This window comes from Salarias fasciatus, chromosome 20, assembly GCF_902148845.1.
Source record: "Salarias fasciatus chromosome 20, fSalaFa1.1, whole genome shotgun sequence".
In the NCBI taxonomy this organism is placed as follows: Eukaryota; Metazoa; Chordata; class Actinopteri; order Blenniiformes; family Blenniidae; genus Salarias; species Salarias fasciatus.
This window is the reverse complement of record NC_043764.1, coordinates 25,701,834-25,729,224: the sequence shown is the minus strand read 5'-3', so window position 1 is coordinate 25,729,224 and position 27,391 is coordinate 25,701,834. Positions and strand designations below refer to the sequence as shown.

Below are 27,391 nucleotides of genomic sequence, written 5' to 3'. Positions count from 1 at the left end.
GGAGCTGAGAAATTGTTTTTGCCAATAAAGTGTATTTCATTAATAAAGTTGACAACAAAACTGCATCTTCTGATGTTCTGCATTACCGTGGCTGTACTTTATTGACCGCTGCATTGAATAAAATAGCTTTTTTTTTAAAAGTATATAAACACAACAAAGTTAGTCTGAAAAAAATCCCAAAAAATGTGGAGACATTAAAGGGTATCTAGGCTATATGTATACATAAAGTGATTTATTTGGTGTGAACTTGCAGCTTATTTTCTTTATATTCACCAGTTCAAAGCATAATCTGGATCACGCAACAGAAGAAAAAAAGCTAAATATATTTACAGATTCATGATAATAATCAAACACAATGTTTAACAGAGTTTAAACAATTAACATATATAACTACAGGTCAAAAATAAACGATCCCTTTTCTTTTCACTTCAGTCAAAAACTAAATGGATTTTATTTTTGACACTTTTCAAAACTTGTCTGACCGTTCATTGTCTTGCAAATCGAAGCATCTGAGGCACGTAAACATTACAGAACAGAACCACCTTGTTTAAATAAACCTTGGATTGCACAGCCTCCACGATTAGTTCAGAAGCAATGAGTGCAGTAATATGAATTTACAAAAAAAAAAAAAAAATACAATGCAGTCACTGCCCAGCAGGTGGCGCTGTGGAGGACACGAGGCTGGATGCATAAATAAGTTGAGGTCTCTGATCTGCCAGCGGTTGAGGGTTTGTGCCGTCCCGCTCTGTGCGCGCCGTGTGCGCGCCGGCTCTCCTACTCGGTGAGGGTGATGATGTCGTACTGGATGCCCTGCTGCTGCAGCTGCTCCAGCTGTTCGGCCGTGGCTTCGGTGTAGACCGTCTGGGACTGAGCCATGGCTGCGTCTGCAACGGCTGCAAGAGAGCAGGCCGTCTCAGCATCCTCTCAGGTCCGTGCGACATGCGCGATAACGACGACCCAGCACGATCTGGATCATTATTGATTACATGTCATACCTGTGACCGCAGAGTGAGCAGCAGCCTCCAGATCTTCAGGATTCACCACCTGCTGCTCTGAGCTCACAGGCAGGTACTGGATCTGACCATCGTGACTCACAGCAATCTGAACACACACACACACACACACACACACCGCAGTGAGCTTTTGAAAGAGTGAAATCCCTCCTGGTTTTTTGGGGTTATCTGCCTCACCTGTTGCTCCTGCAGGAAGGTCCTGTCAGGCTCGTACTGGATGATCTGTCCGTCTGCCATCTGAGTGACGGGCAGAGGAAAGTCAGAACGCCGCCACCTTTTAAAGCCACGCTCGTCTAACCGGGGTGGTGAGAGTCTGACCTGTATGTGGTTACCGTCAGCCACCACGACGTACTCCTGAGGAATCAGGTGCTGCACCCCATCCTGCGAGATGATATACTGGACCTGAAACAGGACACGAGACGATGAGCTGAAAACAAACATTTAGCAGCGGGTTTTAACAACGTGCCTGGTTCAATCAGGGAGAAACCAGAGTTCCACTGTGGACACTGTGGTTCACTGTTTACTGCACAGCTTCGATCCCTACCTCTGTCACCTGGTTGTCTCCTGTCATCAGGTGCTGAACCGTCTGTCCATCTATAGTGGTAATCTGCTGGATATATGTGCCTTCCTCCTGATTGATGCACAGAAAATTTGCATTCGCAAAAGCAGTTTGGACGCGTGTCGCATGCACAGATATCAGATTTGAGGGCTTGACGTCGCGTGGGCGCTACCTGGTCTGACAGGGCCTGGTCTTGAGCGACGATGATGTGATCCTGGCCCAGCGACTGCAGCCGCTCTGGAGTGATCACCGTCTGGGACTGCAGAGCTGATGCACATAAAACGAATCATATACACATCCGCTCGCCTTTACCGCTCTGTGTAATGCAGCCTGGAGCAGCCATCATTCATCATTAATGCCTTTCCTGTAACACACACTCAGCTGAGGACCTCTGTGGGCTCTTACACTGCAGCGTAGCCAAGGCCTCCTCGTCACTGTTCACGATGATGGTCTGTTGATTCGAGGACGTCCGGCTTTTGCGAATCGGATGATCCTGATTGTGAAGACGGTTTATGTGGAACTTAAGATGACCGTTACGATTAAACCTGAACACAAACCCAAAAAAACACATACAAACATAGATGTTGACAGCTGTGGTGTATTTAAGTGTAAATTCATTCAGTGTTACAATGCAGCGTTCCCACCTTTGTCCACAAAGTTTGCAGGAGAAGGGCTTTTCGTTGGTGTGGGTCATCACGTGTCTGCGGAGGTCTTTCTTGTTCTTAGAGGCGAAGCTGCAGTGTGGGCACTTGTGAGGACGCAGGTACGAGTGCTGCACCATGTGAGACTGCAAGAAAACGGGACATCGAACACATTGGGAGGGGGAGATGGTCACATGGCTTTAAACTGCTGTCAGAAACCTGTCCGATGAATTAACGAGTCAATCTGATCTCTCGATTAGACAGAAAAGTGGGCCTATAAAAGCAGCCGGTGTTGCAGCTCACCTTGACCTCAGGCCAGGACGAGGAGGTGAACTCGCAGTCATGACACTTGAAGGTGTTGGCATCCAAGTGCGCCTTTTTGTGGTTCTCCATGTCGGAGCGTCCGTGGAAGGACTCCATGCAGATCCGGCAGGAGAACCTCTTGACGCCGGCGCCCTGGGAGCTCGGAGCGGACGGGGAGGCCGGGGGCTCGCTGCTCAGCTGAGGGAGAGCAGTGATGGTCAGAAGGTCCAGACACAAGATCCATACACGGTAAATACTAGAGGCTTGACGTGAAAACTGGATTACCTCCACTTGCTGCAGCACGCCGTCCGCCAGCGCGGAGGCGAGATAGTACTTGTCGCTTTTCAGGCTCTCTGAGCCACTGACCTCTAAAGCCTGGGAGGGGCTACTGTCACCGTTACTGCAAAGACACCGCAAGTTAAACAAAAAAAAAAAAAAAAGTCCACCTTCATTTAATTTCTGCTCGTCCAACAAAAAGGAATCCTGTGTGTTTTATCACCTGTACCCTGGACTGTGGATTTCTTCGGCGGCTTGCTCCACCACGCTATAATCGCTTCCTCCTTCATAGGCTTCGATGGCGATGTGGGCCAGCTCTCCGGCCGCGGAGTTGGCTGCCTCGTAGGCCTCCTGCAGGACGGTCTCTCCGTTCTCAGACACGTGGAAGGTGACGATCTTCTGGGTCTGGCCTGGCGCCGTGCTGACGGCGCTCCATGCTCCCTTCTCAAAAGGTTTTCCATCAGATTTCAGCACCGCTACCTAAAGAAAACAATTAGGACATGTTTACAGAGGAAAACACATTTCAAAATACTTCATTTGAAGAACTGACCTGTAACGAGTTTCCGACCAGTTCTCGGGCGTTGCTCATGTTGAGCAGCAGGTCCAGAGCGTTCTGAGCAGACAGGTCACCGGATTCACCTGGCGATCACAGAGGGAGGAAGTCAGCATCTGTCTTTAATGCACCGTGTCGCACACATTCAATTCTCCTGAGAAATCCCTCCTGACCATGTTCGTAGATGATGGTTGTGTTTCCCAAAGCATCCTGGGACACCGAGGCGTTTTCTATCCCCTGCATGGCCTGCAGTGTTGCCGAATCAACAGCCACCTGACAAAGGAGAGAACAAACAAGTTGACTGAACTGTACACACCAAAAAACAGATGAAATACTTCAAATAAAGCAAACTTTAAGGAGACTCACAATAGTGTTCTGCAGCCCCGGTGTGTCGTCGTGTCTCTGTTTGAGCTCCTCGATCTGCTGCAGCGTGAAGAAAGGCCTGCGTCGCTTCTTGACCGGCTCTTCGGGGTGAGCCATTGACCAGTCCTCAAACGCCTCGGGGTGGCGGCACTGCACGTGCAGACGCAGATTCTTCCTGTGCTTGGTCATGAAGTGGCACATGTCGCAGGAGAAGGGCTTCTCACCTGAAGAGATTCACCACAGAGCATTAACACCTCCGGTCCGGAATCAAACCTGAGACTTCTGCTGCACTGACCTGTGTGCTTGATGGCCAAATGTGAGACGAGAAACTCCTCCTTAGAGGTGGAGTATTTGCAGTAGTCACACTTGAAGGGTCGGTCGTTGGTGTGGGACAGCTGATGGTTGAGCAGCTGCTTCTTGTTTTCGCAAGTATAGTCACAGAACTCACACTTGAACCTGGGACGGGAAAAGCAAATGCTTCATGATACTATTGAAAAAAACTTTTTTTTTTGTCAGAATAATAAAAGTTTCAGTACTGACTTGTTGTCCCCGAGACTATAGATGTGGGTCAGTAAATGCATCTTGAATGTGTAGCGCTTCTTGAAGGATTTACCACACTGTGAAGACAAAGGAACATCTGTCATGACAAAAGGCACTAAAATATTTCAAAACGTGAATAAAAATAACAGAAAAACGTATAGATTCAGCATAAAAATTCAAATAACTTTGCATAGCGTGAATGGGTTCTGACCTTATCGCACATGTGAGGTTTCTCAGTGCTGTGAGTTTTCATATGCTGGGTCAGCCTCTTCTGCATGGGATAAACCCGGTGACACACCGGACAGGGGAATTCTGAGACTTTAGGCGCCTAAAACAACAAGAACAACAGTTACAGTGCTGACCAACACTGCAGCAGCTCAGGGGGTACATATAAACAGGACATTTATTCTTCATCTATGACCTTTTGAGCTAATTTGCACACAAATGAAGTCAAAACTCGAGTCTTACTGTCTCAGTTTTCTTTTTCCTGAAAGAGGAATAAAAAAAAAAACCATCAGTCAAGAAGATATTGATTTTCTTTAAACCAAGTTCTTAAGAGTAGTGGACTGGACACACCACACCACACCACAACACAGACACCTGAGCTGAGATACTGATGATGCTGTCATGAGACATTTCACTGAATTTTGCACCAGAAGGTTTAATTGAAATTGCATCTATGTTGAGACTGCAGCCATTTTCGGTAGTAATTGTTTTGTTTTGTGAAAATATAGACATCTTCATCATGCACACTCTGCAACACAACAAAGAAACTCTTTGAAGTTTAAATTTAAAGTGTATTTTTCCCCCTATTTCAGTAGATGATATTGGTCTGAATGTAAGTTGAACAGGATCTGTTGGGTTTTCTCTGTAAAAGCATCTAGAAGTGACTATGTTGTAATCTGCACTTTAGAAATAAAGCTGAATTGGATTTACTTGAACTGGGTTAAAGAATGTCTGAATGAGCGACTCACTTCTTTTTGCTATGGACTGCTGAGTGGCGGATGACGTCCTTCTTGTAAACACTGGAGTAGTCACACTCTTCGCACTTGAACGGCTTGTTGCCTTCATGGTTGAACATGTGCTCCTGAAAAACAGCCAGCGGGACTGTTAGGACACAGCAGAAACGCGCTTGTGAACGTGTTAAAGGTGTGAACGGCCTGTTTGGCTGCGGCCAACCTTGAGTGACGACCAGCGCTTGCAGTGGTAGTTGCACTGCAGGCACTTGAAGAGCTCGGGGTCATTGCCTTCGTGAGAGTCCACATGGAAGCGCAGATCCTCTTGAGTGAGGAATCGTGAACCACAGATCCAGCAGTTGTGAGGTCTCAGGAGAGGTTTCAGAGATTTATAGTACCGACTGGAAGACAGTGAAGACGCGATGAGTTTCATTTCATTTTCAATCCCATTTAAAAGTAAACTAATCTGATGCTTACTTTCGATTGATATACTTCTTGTATTTCTTGCGAAGGAAGCGCTTGGATGGTCGACCTCGTTTCCTGGGGAAGAACTCTTCCTCCGGTTGCATGTTGGACGACGGGTCTTTGTTCTCAGAGTCTGATTGGCTCACGGCTGCTTCAGCTGCGTCCCCGTCCACCAGCAGACCCGGGCCGCTGCCCAGCCCAGAAGAGCTGGCCTCCTCGGATGCTCCGGCATCAGCATTAACCCCACAACTCTTGGCAACACCCTCCGCCTCTGTAAAGACCGGATGAAAAACAAGAGTAAATCTAAAGACTTATTGCGGCTCAGAAGGAGGTTTTTAGTTTGTTTGTTTTTCTCTGTCAAACCCACCTTTGCTGCTGTAGCTTTCATCTAAAACACAGTACTTCCTGGGACGGCCGACCTTACGTCGAGGACGCACTTCAGATGAGGAGGAGGAAGAAGAGGAGGAGGAGGAGATGGGAGTAGTGGACTTCTTCAGAAGAGCAGGTGGTCTTCCTCTGCTGTCCTCCTCCATTGGGCTGTAGTCACTGTCAACTGGAGATAAACACAAAATCATGGTGAGAAATGACTGTCAAAATACTCATTTGACAAAAAAAAAAAAAGCTACTGCACTTAAGATTCAAATTAATTCTAATTAAAAATACTCGCTGATTGATGGCACTGAAAAGCGTTAGCTCTTCAGATGTAGCGTCCTGATTCTGATTTTAGGAGCCAGTGAAACTATATTTGAAACAGCCATTTCGAAGAATCCACATCACCAAACTATAACCATCAGTCTTCTGATGTTGAATAAAAGTGTCTTTTTTCAGTGTTTGTTTTTATAATTCCACATATTTATGTGATTTGTAATTGTTGAGTGCATGTAGTTAGGTTAGGGTTAGCAGTGCCCCAGTTGTGAAATTCCCCCATGTATGTTTCAGGTGAGACTTCATTTCCTCAACTGTCTGGGGCAGGAGTGTGTTTACTTTGTTCGATATACATTATTTACATTGTTTCCTATGACATAGGACTACACCTTACTTACTAAATGTTTCACTAATCCAGATAGGGATGAACATTACAGAATATTTGAAGTGACCTGTTTCTCACTGACCTTCAGGATCATCGATAGCACCAGCGTCCACGATACCGTCCTCCTCTTCTGCCTGCTGGGGCTCGTCAGCCCTCATCCTTTCTGCATTCCTCCTCTCTGCTTCCTCCCTCGCTGCTTTCTGACGGGCCAGCGTCTCACTTTTTGGAGGTCGGCCACGTTTGCGTTTCTTTGGCATTTCCCCTAAAGGGGAAGAGCAGAAATTATACCAGAACTGAATACAACTGACGTTGAATTAAACCTGGGGATGTACTGCTGCTGTCTCACCTGCAGGTTTGAAGTGTTTGTCTCTCATATGGTTGATGAGTGTGTCTTTGGAGGCACTCTTGTATGGGCACATTTTACATTTGAACTGCTGTACAATCACGACTTCCATCATTTCCTCTAACTCGGCCAGGTTTGGGGGCCGGTCCCCGGAGCCCTCTGCCACTGTTGAGGTCTCCATGTCTTCAACCAGCCTGGATTCGTCCTGGGAGCCTTGCGGCTCCTCTTGGCTCTGGGAGCACTGCTGTTCCGGATTGGAGGAGTACGTCCCACTGCTGCTGATGTAGGGCCCCGGTTGGCTCTCGCTGCACTCCAGTCCCTCAGGAAGCCCGCCGGAGCCAACCGTGTCTGCCTGGGGGTGGTCTGACGAGGAGCTGTCATCAGCATAGAGGGACGCCTCGGGGCCGTTGCTGTTTTCCATATAGAGGGAATGCTGCGGCTGCTGCTGGGAGTGCTGCGGCTGATCCGGATCCTGATTCTGCTCATCGTCTTCATCGTCATCCACTGCTTGATACTGAGAACAACCAGGCTGCTCGGAGTCCGCCGCCGCTACACACTCCCCGCCGTACTCAGACACGTACTGCCGACATGACTGCGTCCGGTGGTCTGCACTGCTGTCGATGTAACTGCGCGAATGATGAGGCTGTTCTCCCCCGTCCACTGCACACTCCAGATAACCGACGCTGCACTCAACCACATACCGACTCCTGCTGGTGGGGTTGGAATCGGCCCCACTGCACTCCACGTACCCAGGCAGGTCCTGGTCACTGTTATTCCTGCTGTAGTTTGGGAAGATTGACTGCGAGCGTGTCTGGTCCGGCTCTGAACACTCCACGTAGGAAGATGAAGACTCCCCCGTCTGGTCGGGGCCATCTGCAGTGCAGTCTATGTACTGGGAGGGGTGAGAGTGCTCGGGCTGGTCGGGCTGGCTGCTGCTGTCCTCTGGGTAACCCGAGTGTCCGGGCTGATCGTCGGGCTGGTCGGGTTCCAGGCCGCCCTGCAGGTCTCCCTGGTCCAGGCAGGTGGAGGTGGGACCTTCAGCGAGAGCTTCTATGGCTATACGATGAGACAGGGTAGAAAATGACGTCTGGGCTACCATAGGAGCCCCTGGACCAGACACGTACATGCAGATGGATTTTGAACAATTCATTAAAAAGGATTCCCATAGTTGTAGTGTGGATTAACACACTACAGACTACAAAAATAACGCTGTTGATGTACAGTCAAACGCGCTGACATGATAAAGAAACTCAAAATGATTATTGCTCATTTGCTTGTTTTATGATGGTGAAAACTTACCATCATCTGGTCCTTGTAATATCAGATATTGTGTAGTTTCTGCACCTCCGTCCTCTGCACTGGTCACAGCAATACAACCTGAAACAAATTGTAGTAAATGTTTAATGTTTGATACATGAGGCAATGAGCTTCATATTGCCTCAGTGTCCTCCATGAGAAGCTTTAAAAATACCATTCATGATGTCGGGGCCGATGGTGGATTCTATGATCTTGTCGATGGCAGAGCCCAAATCTGACGAGGTAGAGGCCGTCGAGTCGGAAACCATCATGGCTCCCTCAGACACTGCGCTGGAGTGGACCAGCACCTGGGCGGACTCAGACACCAGCACCGACTGAGTCACGGTGGAGACACTGGACACGCTGGTGGACTGAGCCACCGAGGAGGAGTCCGGAAGATGAACTGATGACACCCGGACATCTGTACTGGAGCTGGTTTCTGGGATGAACACCTGAAATGGAAAATATATGAACACTTTGTTCATAAAGCATATCCTGACAGAAATATTGTTTTCCGTTTGTTTCCGTGTGGTTTTGTCACCCATGTTCACTTACAACAAGTCCCTCTGAACTCTGTCCCACATGACAGTCAGACTCTGGGGCGGCGGCGTGAGAGGCGGCAGCATCGCTGCTGTCTGCAGACATGGCCTCCGACGACTCCATACCCATGCCGCTTTCAGACGGCTCCTCCATCCCTGAGGGGCCAGCATCACTGCTGCTCTCCACCTCATTCTCCTCCAGATCCATACCTACACACAAAAACAACATCATAGGGTCAATACCAAATTCAAAGTGACATCTACTTGTATGTGTTCATGGTGTTCCCATGAATTTAAGTATTGTTTTTTAATGTTGGTCGAGTCATTGCTATTTAATCATAGCAACTGAACTGTAGTAATAAGCTCAATGTAATGAGCTGCTGAAGGTGATTTACATGATTTTGAACATTTGTGGATGTTAGTGTCTGACAAAGGGATTTTGCCACAACCATTTCCAGGTTTTAAAGAAAATGGTGAGAAAATCTTCAGCAAGCATCAGGTCTCTGGGACAACATGCCTTGTTGATGCCAGAGGTCAGAGGAGAATGGACAGGTGACAGCAGGACAACAGGAACTCAAACGAGCTGCACAGAAGAGCATCTCTGAGCTTTTCCAACAGCCTTCCTGAGGATTGTTGGTAACCACATCCACCTCTTTATGTCCACACACAGTATGCCACGATGGAGACTTCCAGCAGGATAACACAGCAGTTTACAAATCATCTTAATTATGAAGGTGAATTCATTGTCGTTTGTCATCACAGCTCTCATTTCATATGGATTATAATCAAAGAGGAGCATTTCCCCAAATCTAGGAAATTAAGAAATAAGGTAATTCTGATGGGGAAAGGAGGTTCAACACAGTATATGCAAAGTGTGTCTAAGAAAGTAGCCAGCATATAGGCTGGCACTCTTGCCTCACAGCCGCAATATGATGAGTTCAACACCAGGTTGTCTTTTTGGTTTGAAGTTTGTATTCTCCCTGCTTGTTTTGGTTTCCTCCCACAATCCAAAGGCATGTGAGGTTAAGTCCTGACACTAAAATTAGTGTGTGTGATTGTGTCAGTTTCCCCTGGCAACACACACACACACACACACAGAGGGAAAGAATAATAATTAACTGAAGAAAAAACTGAATACCTTAACTACGCTAAATTCTGTATTGATCTCAGGGGTCAAAGTACACAAACAATATATGAAGAATGAACAACACAATTATTTTAACATGCAAGTCTCAGTTTCAGGTTTACTGCACAAAGATGGAAATAAGTCTGGCAGTTTTTAAGGAGAAACACTTTTTTGTGGTCATACTTTTAGGTCAACTTTTAATCGTGTCTTTGTGGCTCTACTTAGATAAGTAAGAGAACCTCACACTGCTATTATTGTGTGTAATCACAGAAAAGTGATCCGTGCTGCCAGGTAGTTGTAGTTGTCCACATCGGGCATTTAAACTCTATTACCTTACGTTTTCATGGCAGGTTTGGTCAATATCGACCTTTTAACAAAGCTCAACCCATGTTTTGCCAATGATCGTGCTCATGAACTGAAGTAAACACGAGATTATAGTTAGCATGTTAGCTCGTAGCAGGCTAAGCGGCGTTGTTGTTCACTTTGGTAAAATAAACACTCAAATAACGCTTCACGGTGAAAGAAAGCTGCACTTTAGTTTATGTCACACCAGACTGTTGCTCAGAAAATGTGCCTATACGATGAGTAGATGAGGTATAGACGAGGGGAGCGGCACGCGTTAGCTGTTTTAAAGCGGGCCTAGCTGCCCTCTGTCCTGCCTGCTCCGCGTCGCCATTTTCCACCACTCGACCCCCTTTTTACACTCAGGCAATCTCAAAGCTCTACTGGGGACCTCGAGGGCCTGAGCTGCGGCAGACCGCCCGAAAACTCTCCCTGAAGAAAATGAAAACAATTTCTCCTCCGCGGCTCCGCGATCTCGACGCGTTTTTCCTACCGTGTCTTTTCGAGCTGAAGGACGTCCCTCGCTCCGGAGGCGTTAAAATCCAACAGGAATTAGTAACCGATAATTGTTGCTTCTTTCTAGTCGGGCGCCATAAGTATCTCCTCGCTTCCTGCTCGTACCAACCGGAACTTATTTATTGTTTTTATTGAGCATTAATATTCTCCTTGCAGATTCATGATATGATTTCGCGTAACTTTACGATTTATCCCTACTAAATGTATTTCGTAGAATTAGTTCCTCAACGTTCACGCGAAGATGCAATGTTTTTTATTCAATTAATGGACTATTGTTTTAAGGGGAAGGAGCATTACGCAATAGGGCGCGGAGTAATATCGGTGCCACTTACATCCGTTTGCTTTATAAAAAAAACATTTTTTATGGATTTTTTAATTTGTGGTTTAAAATGCAACACTTCCCTAAACCACATGTAGATTTATCTCTTATTGGGCTCTTTTATAAGAAGGGATATGGTGTAAGTGTCTTAAAACAACCTATCTGTTGAGTAAAATCTTTATAGACCTTATAATAACAGTGGTTAAATGTTTATTCACTAAACCTCATTCATTCACAAAGAGATTCGTTAAAATAGTAAACAGGACTTTCAAGAACGCTGATTTCTTTCAGTGAAAGACATTGTTCTATTACTTTTCTTTTTTTTTTTTAACTAAACTTATGTTTCTATGCGTGATTACATATTTTTGTGTTGGTTGTGTATTTTTTGGAAGGGTGCACTGCTTGAATCTGTGAATTAATGTTTGATTCTTAAATATATGTATATGTATTTCACAAGATATTTGTTCATGTAATTGTTTTCTTTTGTATCAGTTTTCACATGCCTGGAAGAAATTAAATATAAACAAAGATGCAGAAGTGGAGGCTTGTCCTCATTCTTGTCGATCATATATATATATATATGCCTTTTTTTTTTTAGAGCTTTGCAGTTTTTTCCCCAGACATTTTCTATGATATGAATGAAATACAACTACTCCAAACACTTAAATTACTGATGGACCACATAGCAATGAAGGATATTGTGATCCAGCTCTAATCGTGTGCAGGGTAAGGAGTTCCTGGAGCCATTCCAGTTTAAAATGGTCGAGGGCAAGATACACTGAACATGTCGCCAGTCCATCCAAACAGCTACACACATACATTCACACCTCGGGGCATTTTAGAGTGACTGATTAACCTCACATGCACATTTTTGAAACCAGAGTGCCTGGAGGAACATGGGGAGAACATTCTAACTCCACATAGAAAGGTCTGGCCAATCTTTAAACCGATGGACTTTTGCTTCGAGGTGAGAGCGCTACTCCCTGCTCTTCTGCGGCCCCTATGAAATACAGTTATACAATTTAATTTGGAAAAGTGTGTTTTCATTTGTTCCTCTTACCCACTATTGAATAATGTTGTCATACTTAAAAGATGGGTGAAAAAGTTGGTCTGTAGTGACGACAGATTTCATTTAATGTCCCAGACTTATATTTTTGTTGGTCTGCATTGTTTGATGAATACATAATAGCAGAGGGTGTGGACAGAAATAAAGTTGTTGGGGTGGAAAAAGACTGAGGACAGGGGTTGGTTGGTTGGCTGTTCCCATCAAATGTTTATTGCATTTAAAGTTCAAACTTTAATACAAAACAAATATTTTAGTTTCATAAATATCTTCAGTGAAGGAGACATGCATTGTCATCCAGTGCAAGTATCTGGCCTTTAAGCCATTTCGTTCAGAATTCAACACATAATTAAAACAGAAAAAGATTGAGAAAAAAATAATATGTTAAGGTATTGCTATAAATATCAAAATAATAATGTTAGGAGTCTGAACCTGTCAGACATAGAAATCATTGAGGAAGTGACTGGACACCGCTCCAGACAGCTGTATTTAAAATTGCGGCTCTCAAATTTCAGGCTATTGAAACCAGTTCACAGATTATCAGACAAGGCAGTGCCTTACAATGCACTTTGCTTTCTGCTGGACTTTGATGTATATTAAGCTGGATGTTTTTATAACCTCCCATCATCAATGAATGTCAGTTATATACATCCCAGAAAGCACACACTAAATGGAACAGGCGCTGCACACAAACACCGTATCGCATCCCCCGACACCTGCGCACGAGCAATAAAATGGATGCTACCACATTACAGACAATTTCCAGCTCATCTGTCTATTTGTTTCCTTAGTAACGAGTGCGTGCTGAATCCGAGCAGCCGAGGAGATCGTATTTCACGTAGCCGACGCGATCCACCTGCCGGCGGGAATTCATCCTCCAGTAGAAACGATCGCGGCAGAAGTAGATGTGACCTAAGAGAGAAACGCTGAGCTTTAATTACCGTTCTACAAACCTATTTAAGGATTAAACATTTTTAACTGTACAGATTTGTTTACCTTTAAAGTGGAACACATCATGGGCATCGTTGGGAACGCCACCAAACACAGCATCAGTATATCTGGGGTAGCCTCTGTCGATTTTCTGGGCCTTCACATCCAGCCTTTATTAAACAAACACAAACCAGAGAATGAGGTTATACACACGTGCTGTACTAACCAACTGTTTGGTGTGGATTTACTCAGTCAAATACACTAAATGCACACTTCAGACTCACCTCCAGAAGTTCTCGCCGCTGAAGAGCAGCACCTTGCCTTTGCCCCTCTGCAGAGCTCCCTCCACCTTCTGAACGCTGCTGGGAAGTCCGAGCTTCTCAATGCTGCGAGGACCCAGCACGTTCTTTCCTGTGTACACCCAGAATCGAGTCCCTGCAGAGCAAAAAACATCAGTGTGAGGAACATCAGCAGTCTTTATTAATGTGGCAGAGGTGTGTTGACTTGTGTGATGGCTCAGTACCTGAGAAGAAATACAGCTTGTTGGTCAGAAGATCCTGGAAGGATGAATCGATGACGGCTGGCAGAGCCGACCACTTCTCAGAAATAACGAAGGGTCCCTTGAGCTCTGCTTCACTGCTGCTGGACTTCTTCCAGTAGAGTCTGTTGATCAACATGTGAGTTGAGACGTCGGCTTCTCTCGAGTTTGAAAATGTGTATTTAACTCATTGGGAAGAATGAGTCGCTCACCCATCCTTGAAGAAGTGTAGCTGTCCGTCAATCACAGTGATGGTGTCGAATTTGTCTTGCTTGCAGGCGTCTTTGGTCGGATCCACTGGCACGACGGGGGTCGTGGGATCGGTTGGCTCAGGTTCATCAGTGGGGTCGGTCTCATCAGGGTCTGGGTAAGGAGAAGTGGTGGGGGGGTTGGGCTGTGGGGGAGTGGGATCGGGTCCTGTTCTACGGCCTGGAAAACAACAAAACATTACATATTAGCTCGAGGAAGACTGCTGCAGAACTGGTTTGACTTTGTCACATGAAAAACTATGTCTGGACATTACCATAGAGATACTGAATGCCTTCGACATCATCCTCATGCAGGGAGAAGTCTTCCACATAGCTGTACATGGGGTACATGAGAGCCTCTCTGATGTTGGAGTGATCCAGGCCAAGAGCATGTCCAAACTCATGGGCCGCCACCAGGAACAGACTGTAACCTTTAAAAGTATCGACAACAATGCGCATCAATATAAATCCTATGTATTTTGACGTATTTTAAAGAATTTGAATAAGGTTTGTATCTTACCCTGATCAGGGCAGAAACCCCACTTCTTGTCCTCGTCATAGTCGTCAGTGGTTGCGCACCACAGCTTGCCATCTCCACGGCCCTCACTGGTGCATGAGCTGTACTCCTTACCCAGAAAAACGAAGGGGAAGTGGCAGGGCTCTCCCTCAGAATTTCCACCGATTACAGCCGTGTCTGAATAAACAAAAGGGCGTCGCAGACAAACGGTTAAAACTCAGTGAGTCGCTGCGGGACTGAGCGTCCCGGTGCGCTTTTACGCACTGCGGTTGGTTGACTGTCACGGTCACACTCACCACGGCTGGGACAGAATCCGTATGTCAAGTCCTTGTCAAAGTTGGCCGTGGTGGCACACCAGCGGTACCCGTCGCTGCGGCCCTCCGTGGTGCAGCTTTCATACTCCTCTCCCTGGAAGATGAAGGGGAAGACGCACTCCGCTCCGTTGGCGTTTCCTCCAAACGTGTACAGAACTGTGTGGAAGATGGCGAGTCAAAGGTAAGCGACTGTGTGTATCAGAATAACTCCTGACCTGTGTTTTTTTTTTTTTTTTGCTTTGGTTAAATCATATCAGGCTTACGTTCACTGGGGCAGAAGCCGTACTGCTTGTCTCTGCTGTAATCCGCCGTGGTGGCGCACCACGGCAGGTTGTCGGTGCGCCCCTCGGTGGTGCACGTGCTGTAAGATTTACCCTCGAAGATGAATGGGAAGTGACACTCGGCACCATTTGCATTCCCATAGCGAGTCTTCACAACTGAGTTGGCAGGGGGGAAAAACATATTGCAGTCTGTGAGGTGAACACTTGGGGGAGACAGCCACATGTGGATAGTCAGAATCTCAGCGTTCATTATACCTGTGCCTTTTCCCAGGGTCCAGTACTCATCTTCATCGAAGTGGGCGTCTCCCTGCACGCCCTCACCGGGAGGATAGGCATGGGCCAGGAGGCCGTCCTTCCCATCAAAAGGGTATGGGTCTCCGTGGTCTAAGAAGAGAATACATTATGAGCCGGCGTGTGAGTTTAAGGCTGGATTTTGGACATCGACTTCTTCATCATTATTTGTGCATATATGGATTTACTTTATGTGTTTACAACTATGTCTTTTTTATCTTTTACACATTTTGACTTTCTTTTGACTTTGTGTTTTTGAACAATTCATCAATAAAGAAAAGAAAAAGCTTCATTCTGATAAATGTTTTTTTTATGGTCCCTAATGGCTAATGCTGATCCATTCTAACAGTGGATAAAAGAAAGTTCTCAATCCAGACTGACGGTATAATCTTCAATATCTTCTATCGAGACAAATTAAATGTACACCTGACTAGTGTGTACCTGCTCTTCCGAACGAGATCATGATGTCCGCAGTGCCGTCAAAGAGGCGAGTGAAGGTCAGGGGGGTCACGTCGCTCCACACCTTGAAGGCTCTGGCAAAGGCGTCATCGATCAATGAGCTGTCCATGTCCGGAGAGTAATTAACGATCCTGTGGACGAGAGCAGAATTTACACAACGCTGACAATGTCCGAGGGGATATTTGATGAATTAGCAACACGAGGAACCCATGGATGCCCTCGGTGCAGAGCTCATTTCAATACATTAAAGCATTACTGTGTCATTGACTCCTGGGTTAGATTCCTGCTCCTCACTCACCTGTAGGTGATATCCTGATGGTCCCACTTGAGGTCTCCGTCAAAGGTTTTGTAGTTGGCCACATCAGGAACTCCGCAGCGGGGCTGTCTCATGGCCTCCAGGGTGGCTTTGTCCAGCTCTCCGGTCTCCTCCAGCCCCATCTGCCTCTGCATCCTCTTCAGAGCCTTGGAGGTGGACACCATCGACTGGAAGCCGCTGCGCTGCAGCGTGTTCATGTAGCCAAACCTCTGCAGATAACTCTGAAAAGACATCATGACAAAACACATTTGTGAGTCCATCCATGCAGATGGTTACAGACAAGCATGCTTAATAAAAACTTAATTTGGAAAGTGAATTAATTCCTGTCCTGGTAATTTCTATGACATCTGTTTACGTCTCTGCTACACCTTTCTGTTAGTCTGAATAAAGTCCTTGGTTTGATGAGAGCAGTCTGCATTTGGGTAATTATTTTCCTGCACAGCTTGATCGCCCCCTGTTTTGGGGGAATTTCCATCTATCAAACAAAACGAGCCATCTGTTACTCACTTCTGCCAGCTCCGTATCAGTCTTGTTTTTGAGGATATCTCCAGGGAAGGTGACAAAGACAGACTTCAGGGGAACGCTCCATCCATCCTGCACGCTTATCCCCAAAAGCAAGCACACAACTAGAGTGCAGCATCTCATGGTGAGATCAACTGTCGGCAACACACACAAAAAAAGAGCAGTAAAATACTTCTCTCCCCGGTGATTAACTTTGCTTTTTCTTCACTGCTGGCTTCACTCTCTGTTTTGACTGCTCGCTCTTGTTGATGTTTCCACACTTCGTGCCTCTCGTTGGGGTTGTGGACCTGGTATTTATGCAACGTGGCCTCTTAGTCACCTAACCTCGTCCCGCCCACCTCTAACCTCATACCTCCTACTTACATCTTAACAGGCTGTGCTGGGTGAACAGATCTGGGGAATTTCCAAAATATTCACATTTAGCTTTTACCTAACAGCTGATGAGCTGTGCGAACAATGACAGTGGTGGATGAGACCAATTATGGTCAACTGGGATGTGTGCCTTGTGTTGTTTGCATCTAATGAGAAAAAAAAAACACAGAATGACTGAACACCCACAGGTAATAAATGACCAAATGACAAATTACCTTGAAAATCTGTTTGGAAAACTGCCGTAAACATAACAAATGGAGCTAGAACTTCTCGTTTAGTTCCTCCACACGCAAAGTTATCATCCTTTAAACCGATGGAAAAAGCTTTTCCTACATGTTGCAGTATTTTTATAGTACATCCATAATCATCATGGGACCGGACCAGACACTTCTGTTATTTTGCAGCACAAAAAAAAAATTGATACATAAAAAAAAAGAAGTTTGGTTCCACTTTTTAGTTCTAAATACAAAAAATGTTTCCTTCCTATCTAAATTAAGACAAAACATTGAAGTAGGTCAAATCCGAAGTGGATTCTGAAGGAAAACAGCTCCCTGTTGTTTAATTTGATTTCATCGATCATGATGAATGTGAGTTTTTTTTTAATTTCCTGCATCACAATATTGACAGTCTAATTCACAAATTGCAGTTTTGCAATGTTTTTCCTGGCGTGACCAGATTTTTTTTTTCTTAGGCTCTTTTGTTTCTCACATCAGTTTACACGACTGCTGATGCAACGTGTGTCTCAACGTTAGATGACTCAATTAATTTACAGGGCTTCTGCGTTTAGTCATTTGGTCATTTAGTCACAAATGTTTCTTAAGATGATCATCTAACTTCTCTATATCTCACATGCATACGCATATCTAATACGGATATTATTGAACTGTTCATACAAAACAGTTTATTTCTCTGTATTCTTGAAAGTCCTGCATCTGTTCCAGCACATCACTTCTTTTTGGCCATTCGAAGTAAATGTGGATATTTTGGTTGATATGTGGGTATCAAAGTGGGCAGCGATGCGTCTCAGCCAGTATGTCATGAATCACTTTGTTCCCACATGAGTGGTCAGAGCTGCAGATGAGGGGCTTTTTCTTTATATATTATTCAGTGAACACACTGCTGACATCCAGTCTTCCTGTGCAAACATGTTTACTTAGTTACTCTGCTGGATTTTCAAACGTTGGACAAGAAACAAGTATTTTTAAATGATGTGTTGAGTGAAAACATAAAAAGCAGAAACAAGCGAGGACGTGTGCAGCAATGGCTTTAATAGAGAGGGCTTTATTAGCGCACACAATTAGACATAATGTCTTTTCTTTTTTTGGAATGGAAATTTTTAACTTCACACATTTTGACATTTTGACTCACTTGGCCATGAAGAGTGACGTATTTCACAGATGTTGCCATATCTTGATTTTCATCACTACCGCAGCTTCCTCATTCTAGTTTTAATGTGTGATATTATTTATTGGTTTGCTATGGAACCTCCTGTGTGAATGTTTTTCTCATGAAGCCAGTCGGGTTTCTAGTCCTGATAACACAAACAAGTCCTCCACAGTCAAACAGAGATAGAACTGAAGTATGTGGAGCTCAAAGAGGGTATCAGAAGTTACATCTCCACATTGGAGGCTGTACGGTAGTTATGTGGTTTTCTTAGGATTTCATTTAACTAGTTGTTCCTGGAAAATACTCATTGTAGTCAGCCATTAATTAAACAACGTAATTTGTTTTCTGTGGGTGTGTATAAGTATTGTCTGGCACTAAAACACAACATCAGCTGTCTAATGGCACCATATTTTCAATCATAAGGATTATGTTTGATGCAAAAGAGCTCCGTCTCGCCTCAGATCGAAAACCTTTCATAAGCCTTTTTTTCATTTGACTCTTTTTTTTTTTGCTCATTCAGACGCAATCACGAGGTTATTTCTGTTTATGTGTGGCTTTCCAGAGGATCCCGGACCTCCTTTGAAAACATCTGCCACTGATTTCACATGGCGTCAAAGGTTTAATGAATATGGCTCCATGCATTGTAACAAATGCCACATTTCATTTGGCTTTGCCACTCCGCTCCCTCGGGAGACGTCTGGCACGGGACCTCGAAAAATACACATTTCAGCATGGCGTCCTTCCCAGAGTTGCCCTCTGGGGCAGCACAAGCCGCCGGCACACGCCAAACAGGCCTGCGAGGCGGCGGACTGCGTCACGGCGGGACTGGATAACATCAGAGCGGAGGGACCCTCGCTGCTCACGTGGGCGGGAGTCCGGCGTCTCGGTTAACCGTGCACATGGCGCTGCCATGCAACACCAAAAAGTCATCGTTTGCGACATCTCCGTGTTTTTCCTCAGGCTGTTGATGCGCACGGGGAAGACGATACTGCAAAAATACTCTTCCCGCACATCTGAATGCTGGCATTTTAAGGTCAGCGATGGCTCCGGGAGACGAGCTTTGATTATGACACTCATATACAAAGTTGTGTATTCCACCAAACCTCAGCGTGCTTCATCCCCTGGCTTCTTTCACCAGCCTTGTTTCTTCACTGCGTTCGGCTCAAGCGCTATACTACGGCGAGTTGTGCAAGCTTCTTAATTGTGACATGCCCTGTTTATTCCCACACGGCCTTGTTAAAGCCAACAGTTTATGCCTTATGGTATGTTTCTAGCAGGCAGTTATAAATGCAGCCATCGCTTCCTGTCTGCCACCGTTGATGTGGTTCCTCAGCCAGCTTCCCATTTCAGCTGTGTTGTGTTTAATGACGGCTGGTTTGTTGATTCTGCGGTGGGACTGAGAGACTGTGCAACGCGCTGAGCCGTCCCTCAGTTTGATGTGGGGGTGTGGGGGGAGGGGGTCAGCCCGTCACCACGTCCAGGTACTTTACCAAGTCCTGCTGAGTCTGCTGGGCCTCGCACTTATTCTGAGAAGGCTTCTGTTTTTATACCCCACTAAACTCTCTCAACGGTTTATTTTGGTTTTTCCACGACAGCCTCTGCATTTCCTTTGTTTTATTTTGAATCACTCCGTGTTGCTCTCTTCATTATTTCAATACCAGTGAAACCAAAACAGCGAGTGTTTGCCAGTATATTGAGGGAGCCTGTGGGCAAGATAGGCACAGCGGGATCCTTAAGAGTACGACCGACTGAACGAAAAACACAATCAAAACAAGCAATCGCCAGGGCGGAAAGCCATATTCTGCCCCCGATTCCTCAAGTGTCGCTCATACCATCTCATCTTTAATGAGTCACAAACAGCAATAAAAGCTGGACAGAAATATTCCAGTTGGACAGATGCTCAAACCTGGAGAACAGTCATCTGGGAAGAATCAGCCTTGACTCATGTTTCCCTGAGTGCAGGAGCGTTACTTCTGCTTCCAACTCACGTCAGATAAATCAGTCCATGAATAGAAATGTTTTCTGATAGATGTAGATGACAGACTTTCTGTGATGACATTCAGATGCTTAACATTGTTGTGATAATGATGATAGGCAGGTTGGCAAAATAACTAAATAAAGCTTGACCGGCCCTCGGCGTGTCACTGTGAAATCCTGAACCAAAATGGTGTTGGTGTTTCAAAAAACGATGGTTAATAAAAAACTATTGTTTTTATTTATTCATTTACTGAACTCCGAATTTAGAAAAATCCACTCATGATTTAAAAAAAAAAGACTGAAAAAGACTGAGAAGAACTGAAGCAGAACAGCAGTGGCTCATAAAAACTGTGTAAAAAAAGAAAAGAAGAAGCTTTTCTATAAAAAAATAATTCTTATTGAGTAAAAGTTATGGAAACTTAACTCTTTTGGCCCTTCTGGAAAAGGAGTTTCCCACCCCTGAGATGGATCAAAATCTGAATAACAATAACATCCCGGATGCTTGGTGGTTTAATGCAACTTGCTTGTTGTTCTATCAGAGCTCCCGTTTGCGGGTGACAGACATTCTCAATCTGATGTGAGGAAAATGAGGCTCTGCTACAGCGCCGCGGATCAAAGTGCCCAGTTCACTCATTGTAAACCATTCTCAGGGAGACTTTAGTGGAAATTACTGACCAAAGCAGACACTTCCCACTCCTCCTCTCTGCAGGTACTGCACAGGATTGGGACACAGTGGTGAACATGAGCGAAACAGGATGTGACAGGCAGCTTTCAGACCTAATGGGCTGAAATCATCCTATGTTTTGCACCGATGTTGTGTAACGGCTCCGTATAGATGTAATCTCAACTATAGACTTCCTGCTGCAGTTTTTATCTTTCAGAACCAAACATGTGGTTTCACACTGTTCACCTGAGTGAAAACGTCAGGCAGCCTCCCGGTGAAGCCTGGACGCTGCGGTTCATGATTCACGCCTAATTCACTTGAATTAAAAGGCAGTTTGTAGGAGTTGGTGTAGTTATATAATGTCACTAAAAGGCGGCTCTGGCTGTGCGCCACACATGAGGGTAGACGGTGTCGGCGCAGGCGGAGCTCCGCTGGCTTTATGGACGGACATCTTTCACCGCCAACATTAAAAGCTAATTACTGCCAGTCATTCGCAGTGGTCTTTATGGGTGGGTGCCATCCGAGGCACAGCCACAAGGAGCGACGCCGCGGGCCACGGAGCGAGCTCTGATTGCACCCACTATTATTATTGCTTGTTTTAACTGCATATGAAGCAACGCCTCCATAACTCTTTTAAAGACTTGTTTTCGAAATCTGGAACAGGAGGCTTCAAACCAAAACACTGGAGGCATTATGAGCCGACACTCCCCAAAAATACACATAATGAAAGGAAAAAAAAAAAAAAAAGCTGCGAATTTTCAGGTCAATTCAGCAGGTTTTTAAAACCACTACTCCAAAAAGTGGACAAAGGGAATTTCCCCGGTTCCTGATGAAGGACAAGCAGCTGATAGCGGGCGGGAAATGAGTCAGGCTCAGCACTTCGGCTGCACACTCTGGCTCAGACTTGTTGAGGCAGGCAATTATCTCTCTGTCTGATGTGTGTTTGAGCTTTCTGTTACCATACGTGAGGCCGCTGAGGTTTGAACCCGCATGGCCCAAGATAAACGCGTCGTTTTCCTCCAGGAGAAAGACCCAGATTGTTGTACACACACACACACACACACACACACACACACACACACACACACACACACACACACACACACACACACACACACACACACACACACACACACACACACACACACACACACACACTGTGTCATTTCCCCGTAATGCAGCAAAACAGCCAGAACACTGACATTACTTTTTGTGGTCAAACATCTGCTGATGAGTCTGCCTGCGCCGAGCATCAGTAACCCGGGGTGAAAAGTAATGCAAACAACTGTTTGCTCCTGTTTTCTCGGCGCTCCGAGCTTCACCGACGGCTCGCTTGTCGGTAGATTTCATGTTCTGGGCTCGGTTACGTTGCATGGGGGATCACTGACCCGCTACGGCTTCTCTGTGAGATAGTCAGCAACTTCAAACAGCCGTTTGATGCACCCGAATCTACAAACAAAACCATTGTTTGTGATTGAATCAGAAGATGCCATGTGTTGTATTTCCTACAGTGCATTCCTCTGAAGTGCAAATTCCCGATTTAGCTTTTACTCTGCTGGATTGCATGAAACACAAGTCTAATTTAATCAGCGTGTGTTTGTAGCGTGGCGGCTGATTCTGCATCATTAGAGGCGAAAATGATGAATACACTAGGTCTTCATGCCGGCTTTGTTGTGAACACTGTTTTTAATTATGTGTTTCTGTTTCCTCTGTTTTATTCCTGCGACATGATCTAATTAGAAATACGCCTTCATTATAAAAATAACTTTTTTTAACAGTGGATTCAAGCAGCTTTTTGGTGTAGCCATCAAAAAAGTTTCAATAAAAGTCATTTCCAACAACACAGGGTGGTGAAGTGGTGAACGATGTGATCTCTTTGCATCTGGTTTGCATGTTTCGCCTGTGAGTGCACTGCTCAGCTTCTCAAACGGGCATTTCTGAACTCTGAGACGTTGTTTAAACAACGTTTTCAATTTTCATGCATTGTGGGTGTCTGTTTATATGACTGGGACTCAGAGCCACTCAAAATATAAGTTTTTTGAAAACGCTCTGAGTCCGTCGTCATGTAAACAGGCGAAAACACAGCCTGCTGTAAGTGCTCTGTATACACTTCAGAAACATATGCAGCATGGCTGTAGGTAATAGATCTTCTGCACATGATCAGTAGATGGAAAACAACAATGGCGTCCTCCAGAGGGTCATGACTCCCAGTCAGGACATTTGACTTGGTAGTTCCAGAGCTGACAGTCATTGTAAAAGCAATCCAATTTCATGGTCTGTCCATGCAAATGTCCGTGTTCTCTCATGGTTAATTCTAATGGAGTATTGTTCTCTGCATGAATGTGTGTATGGTTTAGTTATGAAAACAAACAACTGCACAGAGGTAAAAACTACGGTACATCATTCTCAAAACTTTGCCGTGTAAACATGAAACTTTTCCGAAAATCAGAACTCGAAAATAAAAGGCCCGATGTGGCCCTTTAGCCCTGCTCGACCGGCAATCCTGAATCTCATTTTTTTGTAGTTCTGGGAAAATGTACTCTGAAATACCAAGACTTTTTTGGGACTATTTCAAGCTCATCAGCATGCACGTAGAAGCAGGATGGATTTCAGATACTGAGTTATCAATGAAATCCCACAGCAGTGTCTTAATAGTGTCCACCAGCAGGTGGCACTGTGGCACAGAGAGCGTCAGAAAGGCCCAAGCAGGCTGGAGCAGCCCTCTGGTTCAGGGAATTGGTGTCAGTAAAGAAAATGTGGCACGAAGCTTCAGCAGACGCATTCTGCCTGTGACAAATCTCCCATTGACACCAGGTGGTGAGTTATGTCTCCGGCGACACAGCAAAACCATCATTGTTCAATCCAATCAATAAAAATGTCACTTTAATGAAGTCCTCTAAACGATTTACTGCTCCTTTTTTTCCGGTTTAGGTTCACGCAGGAGTCAAAGCTCTCAAACATTTCAGACCTTTCTTCAAGGCGACGTTTCCGGCTCACCTCCTGAGGCGGAGATCGCATTATTTTAAAGAGGGAGATCAAATATTGATGTTGTTCTAATTTTGTAAGCCTGCTTGTGAATAATTGATCGTTAGGGGGGAAAGGAGATTGTTTTATTTACATCAAGCCAATGTTGTTTTATTGGTAGGTTTTTTGCACATTATTGATAGATGTTTCTGAGGATCAAACCGCTTCAAAGGGAAAATAACGATCCAACCTGGAAAATTCAAGCACCACTTTGCACTCTGCAGCTAAATGCGAGGGTTTTTCATACAGCTGTTTACCTATATTGCAGCTGTTTAGCATATCATCACATCTCAATAGGCTTAGTCCGTTGTCACCAGATGCAAATTTTCCATCTGCTTCAAATTTGCATCCACACTCCTAATTTTTCTGCTCATCCTTTTGGACTCAGCCTCTCATTAGCCACGGTGCCAACCAGGAATTGATGTTCCCACGGTGTTGCTTCACAACACGGATGACACAGATGCTCCTCCAGCAGAGGCAGAGTCGCTGGCTGCCCTTGTTTTTATGACTGATTGCTCTTCTGTGAAGCCATATGAGCGGAACAATGCTAACAATTAACTTTCTGCGACGGCGGAGATCGCTTCACTGTATCACACGAGCGGATCGTGAACGTGGGCATGACCTGACAAGCCGTTTCTTAGAGACTCTTATAGGTGCTACTCTCCTCGGAGCTTTCTCCGGTCTGTGCGACAGCTGCTCCCCGAGCCAGATGTTTAAAGACTCCTGATAAGAAGCCTTGTTTCCTGTCGTGCAGCAGCACCAGAGGGGCGCGGGACGCTTGCTTATTCATGATGCCCGATCGGAGCCCAGGTAGATCAAACCGTTCCTCCATTTTTAATGGAAAAAGGCTCTTAACGGGGGACATAAATATCACACCATGCATCTTCTCCCGGCAAGGCTTACTGGAGCTTCACAGAGACCTTCCGAGGATTACAGCGGCTCTGTTGGCAGGAGCTAATTTCCAGAGGTATTATTGAACTGAAACAAGCCACCTGGATGAGAAACAATTGATCCACACGTGCGTCTCACCAGAGGGCCAGTTCAGATGCCTGCAGGTCACAGCTGTTAATCCGAACACACCTGATTAACAACAACACAATTTTCAAAAGCGTTTTTCTTGCAAATACATACTCAACCGTAATACAGTATCCGAGGCTTCATAACATCAGGATATTCTGCTTTCTTTTTATTTTTACTGCCAGAGAGCATAATAAAGAGAAGCGTTTCTCCTCGTCTCCTCTCAGGGTCTGCGGTGAACAACCGCATTAGCCTCAAGGACGGTAGGTTGCTGTTGTTGGGAAAGGTCACCCCTGTTGTTCTATCAGAAATACTGCAGCTCCGGTATTACCTTTCCTACTACGAGACAATCTTATCTGAAGCCTCCTTCCTTGATATTCGGTTTCTCTAGAAGAATCGCCCCACAGACTAAATTATTGGTGTCGTACTATATATATTCCAACCATTGCACCAGTTCATTGATTTATGAACCCCTCTGGTCAACATTATGCCACATGAAAGTGTGCATATGTAGCACATCTGCTGCTGTGTGGATTCTATGTGCTACATCTTAAAGAGGAGAGAATAGCTTGTGAGGAAGGGAAAAAAAAAACCACACAAACACAGCGAGAGTGAGCAGTTCTCACTCGGATTACAAGGTCTTTCCGGGAACTTTGCGCGTCTTGAAAAATATCAAAGCGGTTGGAGGGGAGAAGTGGGCTGTCAGCGCTGTGAAAACTCTCAGCTGTTATCTAACAGCCGCTCGCCGGCTGCATTACTGCGCTGCATTAATGAGCATCCTGACAGCACTGCTGAGCTGCAGCAAGGTATCAACAAAAGGTTGAGACATCGCGAGCTTCCACTGTTGATTTCTGTGGAATAATTACGAGCGTGGAAGTGATGACTCACGGAGACTTCTGGAGAATCGGACCTCCTCCGGGGCAAAACTGAGTTGTAGGTTCTCACTGAATCCATGTCAGCTTGTAAAAAGTGCTGACTTTTCATGAGAGAAGCAAACCGGTGACAGCTGATACTGACTGTCTTTAGACAAACATTTAATTCAGATGTTTTTGCCACGTTTATCGCTCCTGTTTCATTTTCCTTTGAGAGAAGCTGAAATCTTTGCAGTTAATTAAGATTTGTACTGAGACAGACAAAAATGTATTTATCACACATTATTGCCCCATCTTCCATTTCCCCTGTACATGTCTGAATATGAATAAAAATCCCTATTTTAAACTTTAATTTTTCAAAAGCTCAACATGCAGAAACACTTTGTGCTTTTTAAAAGCTCTACCTGTATGGAAATACTGGGAACTCCTTTAAAGTTCTATATCTGGACACTTTGTCGAACAATTTTTACTCTCGCTTTAGCTCTGATATAAATTTTATAACCTGTTAGGAGGAATGTATAATAAGGAAAAGTTTCCTTGAGGTGGTCATGTGATCCATTGTTAAGATAAATATACTCACTGCAGTTCCTGATCGTGTTTTGAAGGATTTTGTAAAATTTATAAATGAAAAAAAAAATAAAATGACAGAGTACATTTTGCTTTTCTATTGGATTCCAAACTGAGAGTACAAACTCTAGAAATCACATTATAGTACATTTATTTATCGAGATATTCTCTTAAATGTGCATATGTACAGTCCACCAGGCAGGAAGGTGGATTGCTTTAAGGTTTCTCTTGACATTTATTTTTTCGTTAAAACCTAAAATGTTCGCTGTCTGCTCCCGCCTGAGAGGTGTTTGTTTGGACAGCAACAGAAAAGAAGAGATTGTCAGTTAACTGTCTCAGTTTGAGTACTTTACATTCTCATCCAGCGACATCAGGTCAGTGGCTTTGAACGTCCTTTAATAACTCCATGTACAGAGGCCTCGGTCTGAGCTCAAACGGTAGCAAACACTCACAATCTTCAGGTTTTTGTTTCTGGGTCACTTAACGGGTTCAGTCCACACGTTAAAATAGTGGATCGGGACTTGGAGCCACTGTCTCTGGTGTTGGGCCCGGTTAATGTGTTGATGCAGGGAGAGGAAAAGTCCCGCTCTGACTGCCAGCCAGCAGAGTCTGGAGGAAGAGGGGCTTTTAGTGCATCTTGTGTTTCTCCCCCACCAGTGGCTGCGTCCTCCTGTGGCTACAAGTCTCCTGCACACAGTTTTTAAAACGGTTAGATCTCCAATTTCCTTGCTTCTTATCTGTGTCCTGCAAAGGATCAGTGCGGCTGGATCACAGCGAGACTCGTATCCGATGGAAAAGACTTCAAAATCTTTCCTTTTCTTTGTATATTAACCCTCCTTTTTTCAAAAGTCTC

General features: G+C 45.0%; 2 protein-coding genes and 1 long non-coding RNA gene across 5 annotated transcripts; 1 reads left to right on the top strand and 2 right to left on the bottom strand.

The window, feature by feature from the left end:
• Window positions 1-217: 217 nt before the first annotated feature.
• znf335 (zinc finger protein 335) lies at window positions 218-10,957 on the bottom strand. Of its 3 annotated transcripts, none has more exons than XM_030118190.1 (28): window positions 10,839-10,957; window positions 8,894-9,087; window positions 8,514-8,790; window positions 8,342-8,419; window positions 7,046-8,098; window positions 6,782-6,961; window positions 6,037-6,222; window positions 5,682-5,940; window positions 5,428-5,605; window positions 5,223-5,335; window positions 4,717-4,735; window positions 4,460-4,576; window positions 4,249-4,325; window positions 4,004-4,164; window positions 3,712-3,932; window positions 3,519-3,618; window positions 3,343-3,431; window positions 3,016-3,272; window positions 2,802-2,916; window positions 2,517-2,714; window positions 2,217-2,359; window positions 1,978-2,117; window positions 1,745-1,839; window positions 1,558-1,644; window positions 1,332-1,415; window positions 1,191-1,250; window positions 996-1,101; window positions 218-893 (listed from the first exon to the last, which is right to left on the bottom strand). In XM_030118190.1, exons 2-28 carry the CDS (start codon window positions 9,083-9,085, stop codon window positions 775-777), a joined length of 4,704 nt encoding a protein of 1,567 aa, XP_029974050.1. In that variant the 5' UTR covers window positions 9,086-9,087; window positions 10,839-10,957; the 3' UTR covers window positions 218-774. The 3 variants fall into 3 exon arrangements, with proteins under 3 accessions (XP_029974050.1, XP_029974049.1, XP_029974048.1); XM_030118189.1 differs by lacking the exon at window positions 10,839-10,957 and adding an exon at window positions 9,395-10,180 and having other exon boundaries at window positions 3,022-3,272; XM_030118188.1 differs by lacking the exon at window positions 10,839-10,957 and adding an exon at window positions 9,395-9,534.
• On the top strand, window positions 8,377-27,339 carry LOC115407731 (uncharacterized). Its single transcript, XR_003933679.1, has 3 exons — window positions 8,377-8,390; window positions 10,593-10,597; window positions 27,196-27,339. It is a non-coding gene; the product is annotated as an uncharacterized LOC115407731 (long non-coding RNA).
• On the bottom strand, window positions 12,434-16,934 carry mmp9 (matrix metallopeptidase 9). The gene is made up of 13 exons (XM_030118191.1): window positions 16,645-16,934; window positions 16,120-16,358; window positions 15,804-15,952; window positions 15,327-15,455; window positions 15,054-15,227; window positions 14,773-14,946; window positions 14,480-14,653; window positions 14,235-14,390; window positions 13,924-14,140; window positions 13,697-13,836; window positions 13,458-13,608; window positions 13,240-13,343; window positions 12,434-13,155 (listed from the first exon to the last, which is right to left on the bottom strand). The coding sequence occupies exons 1-13, from the start codon at window positions 16,780-16,782 to the stop codon at window positions 13,031-13,033; spliced, it is 2,070 nt and encodes a 689-aa protein (XP_029974051.1). The 5' UTR covers window positions 16,783-16,934; the 3' UTR covers window positions 12,434-13,030.
• Window positions 27,340-27,391: the final 52 nt, after the last annotated feature.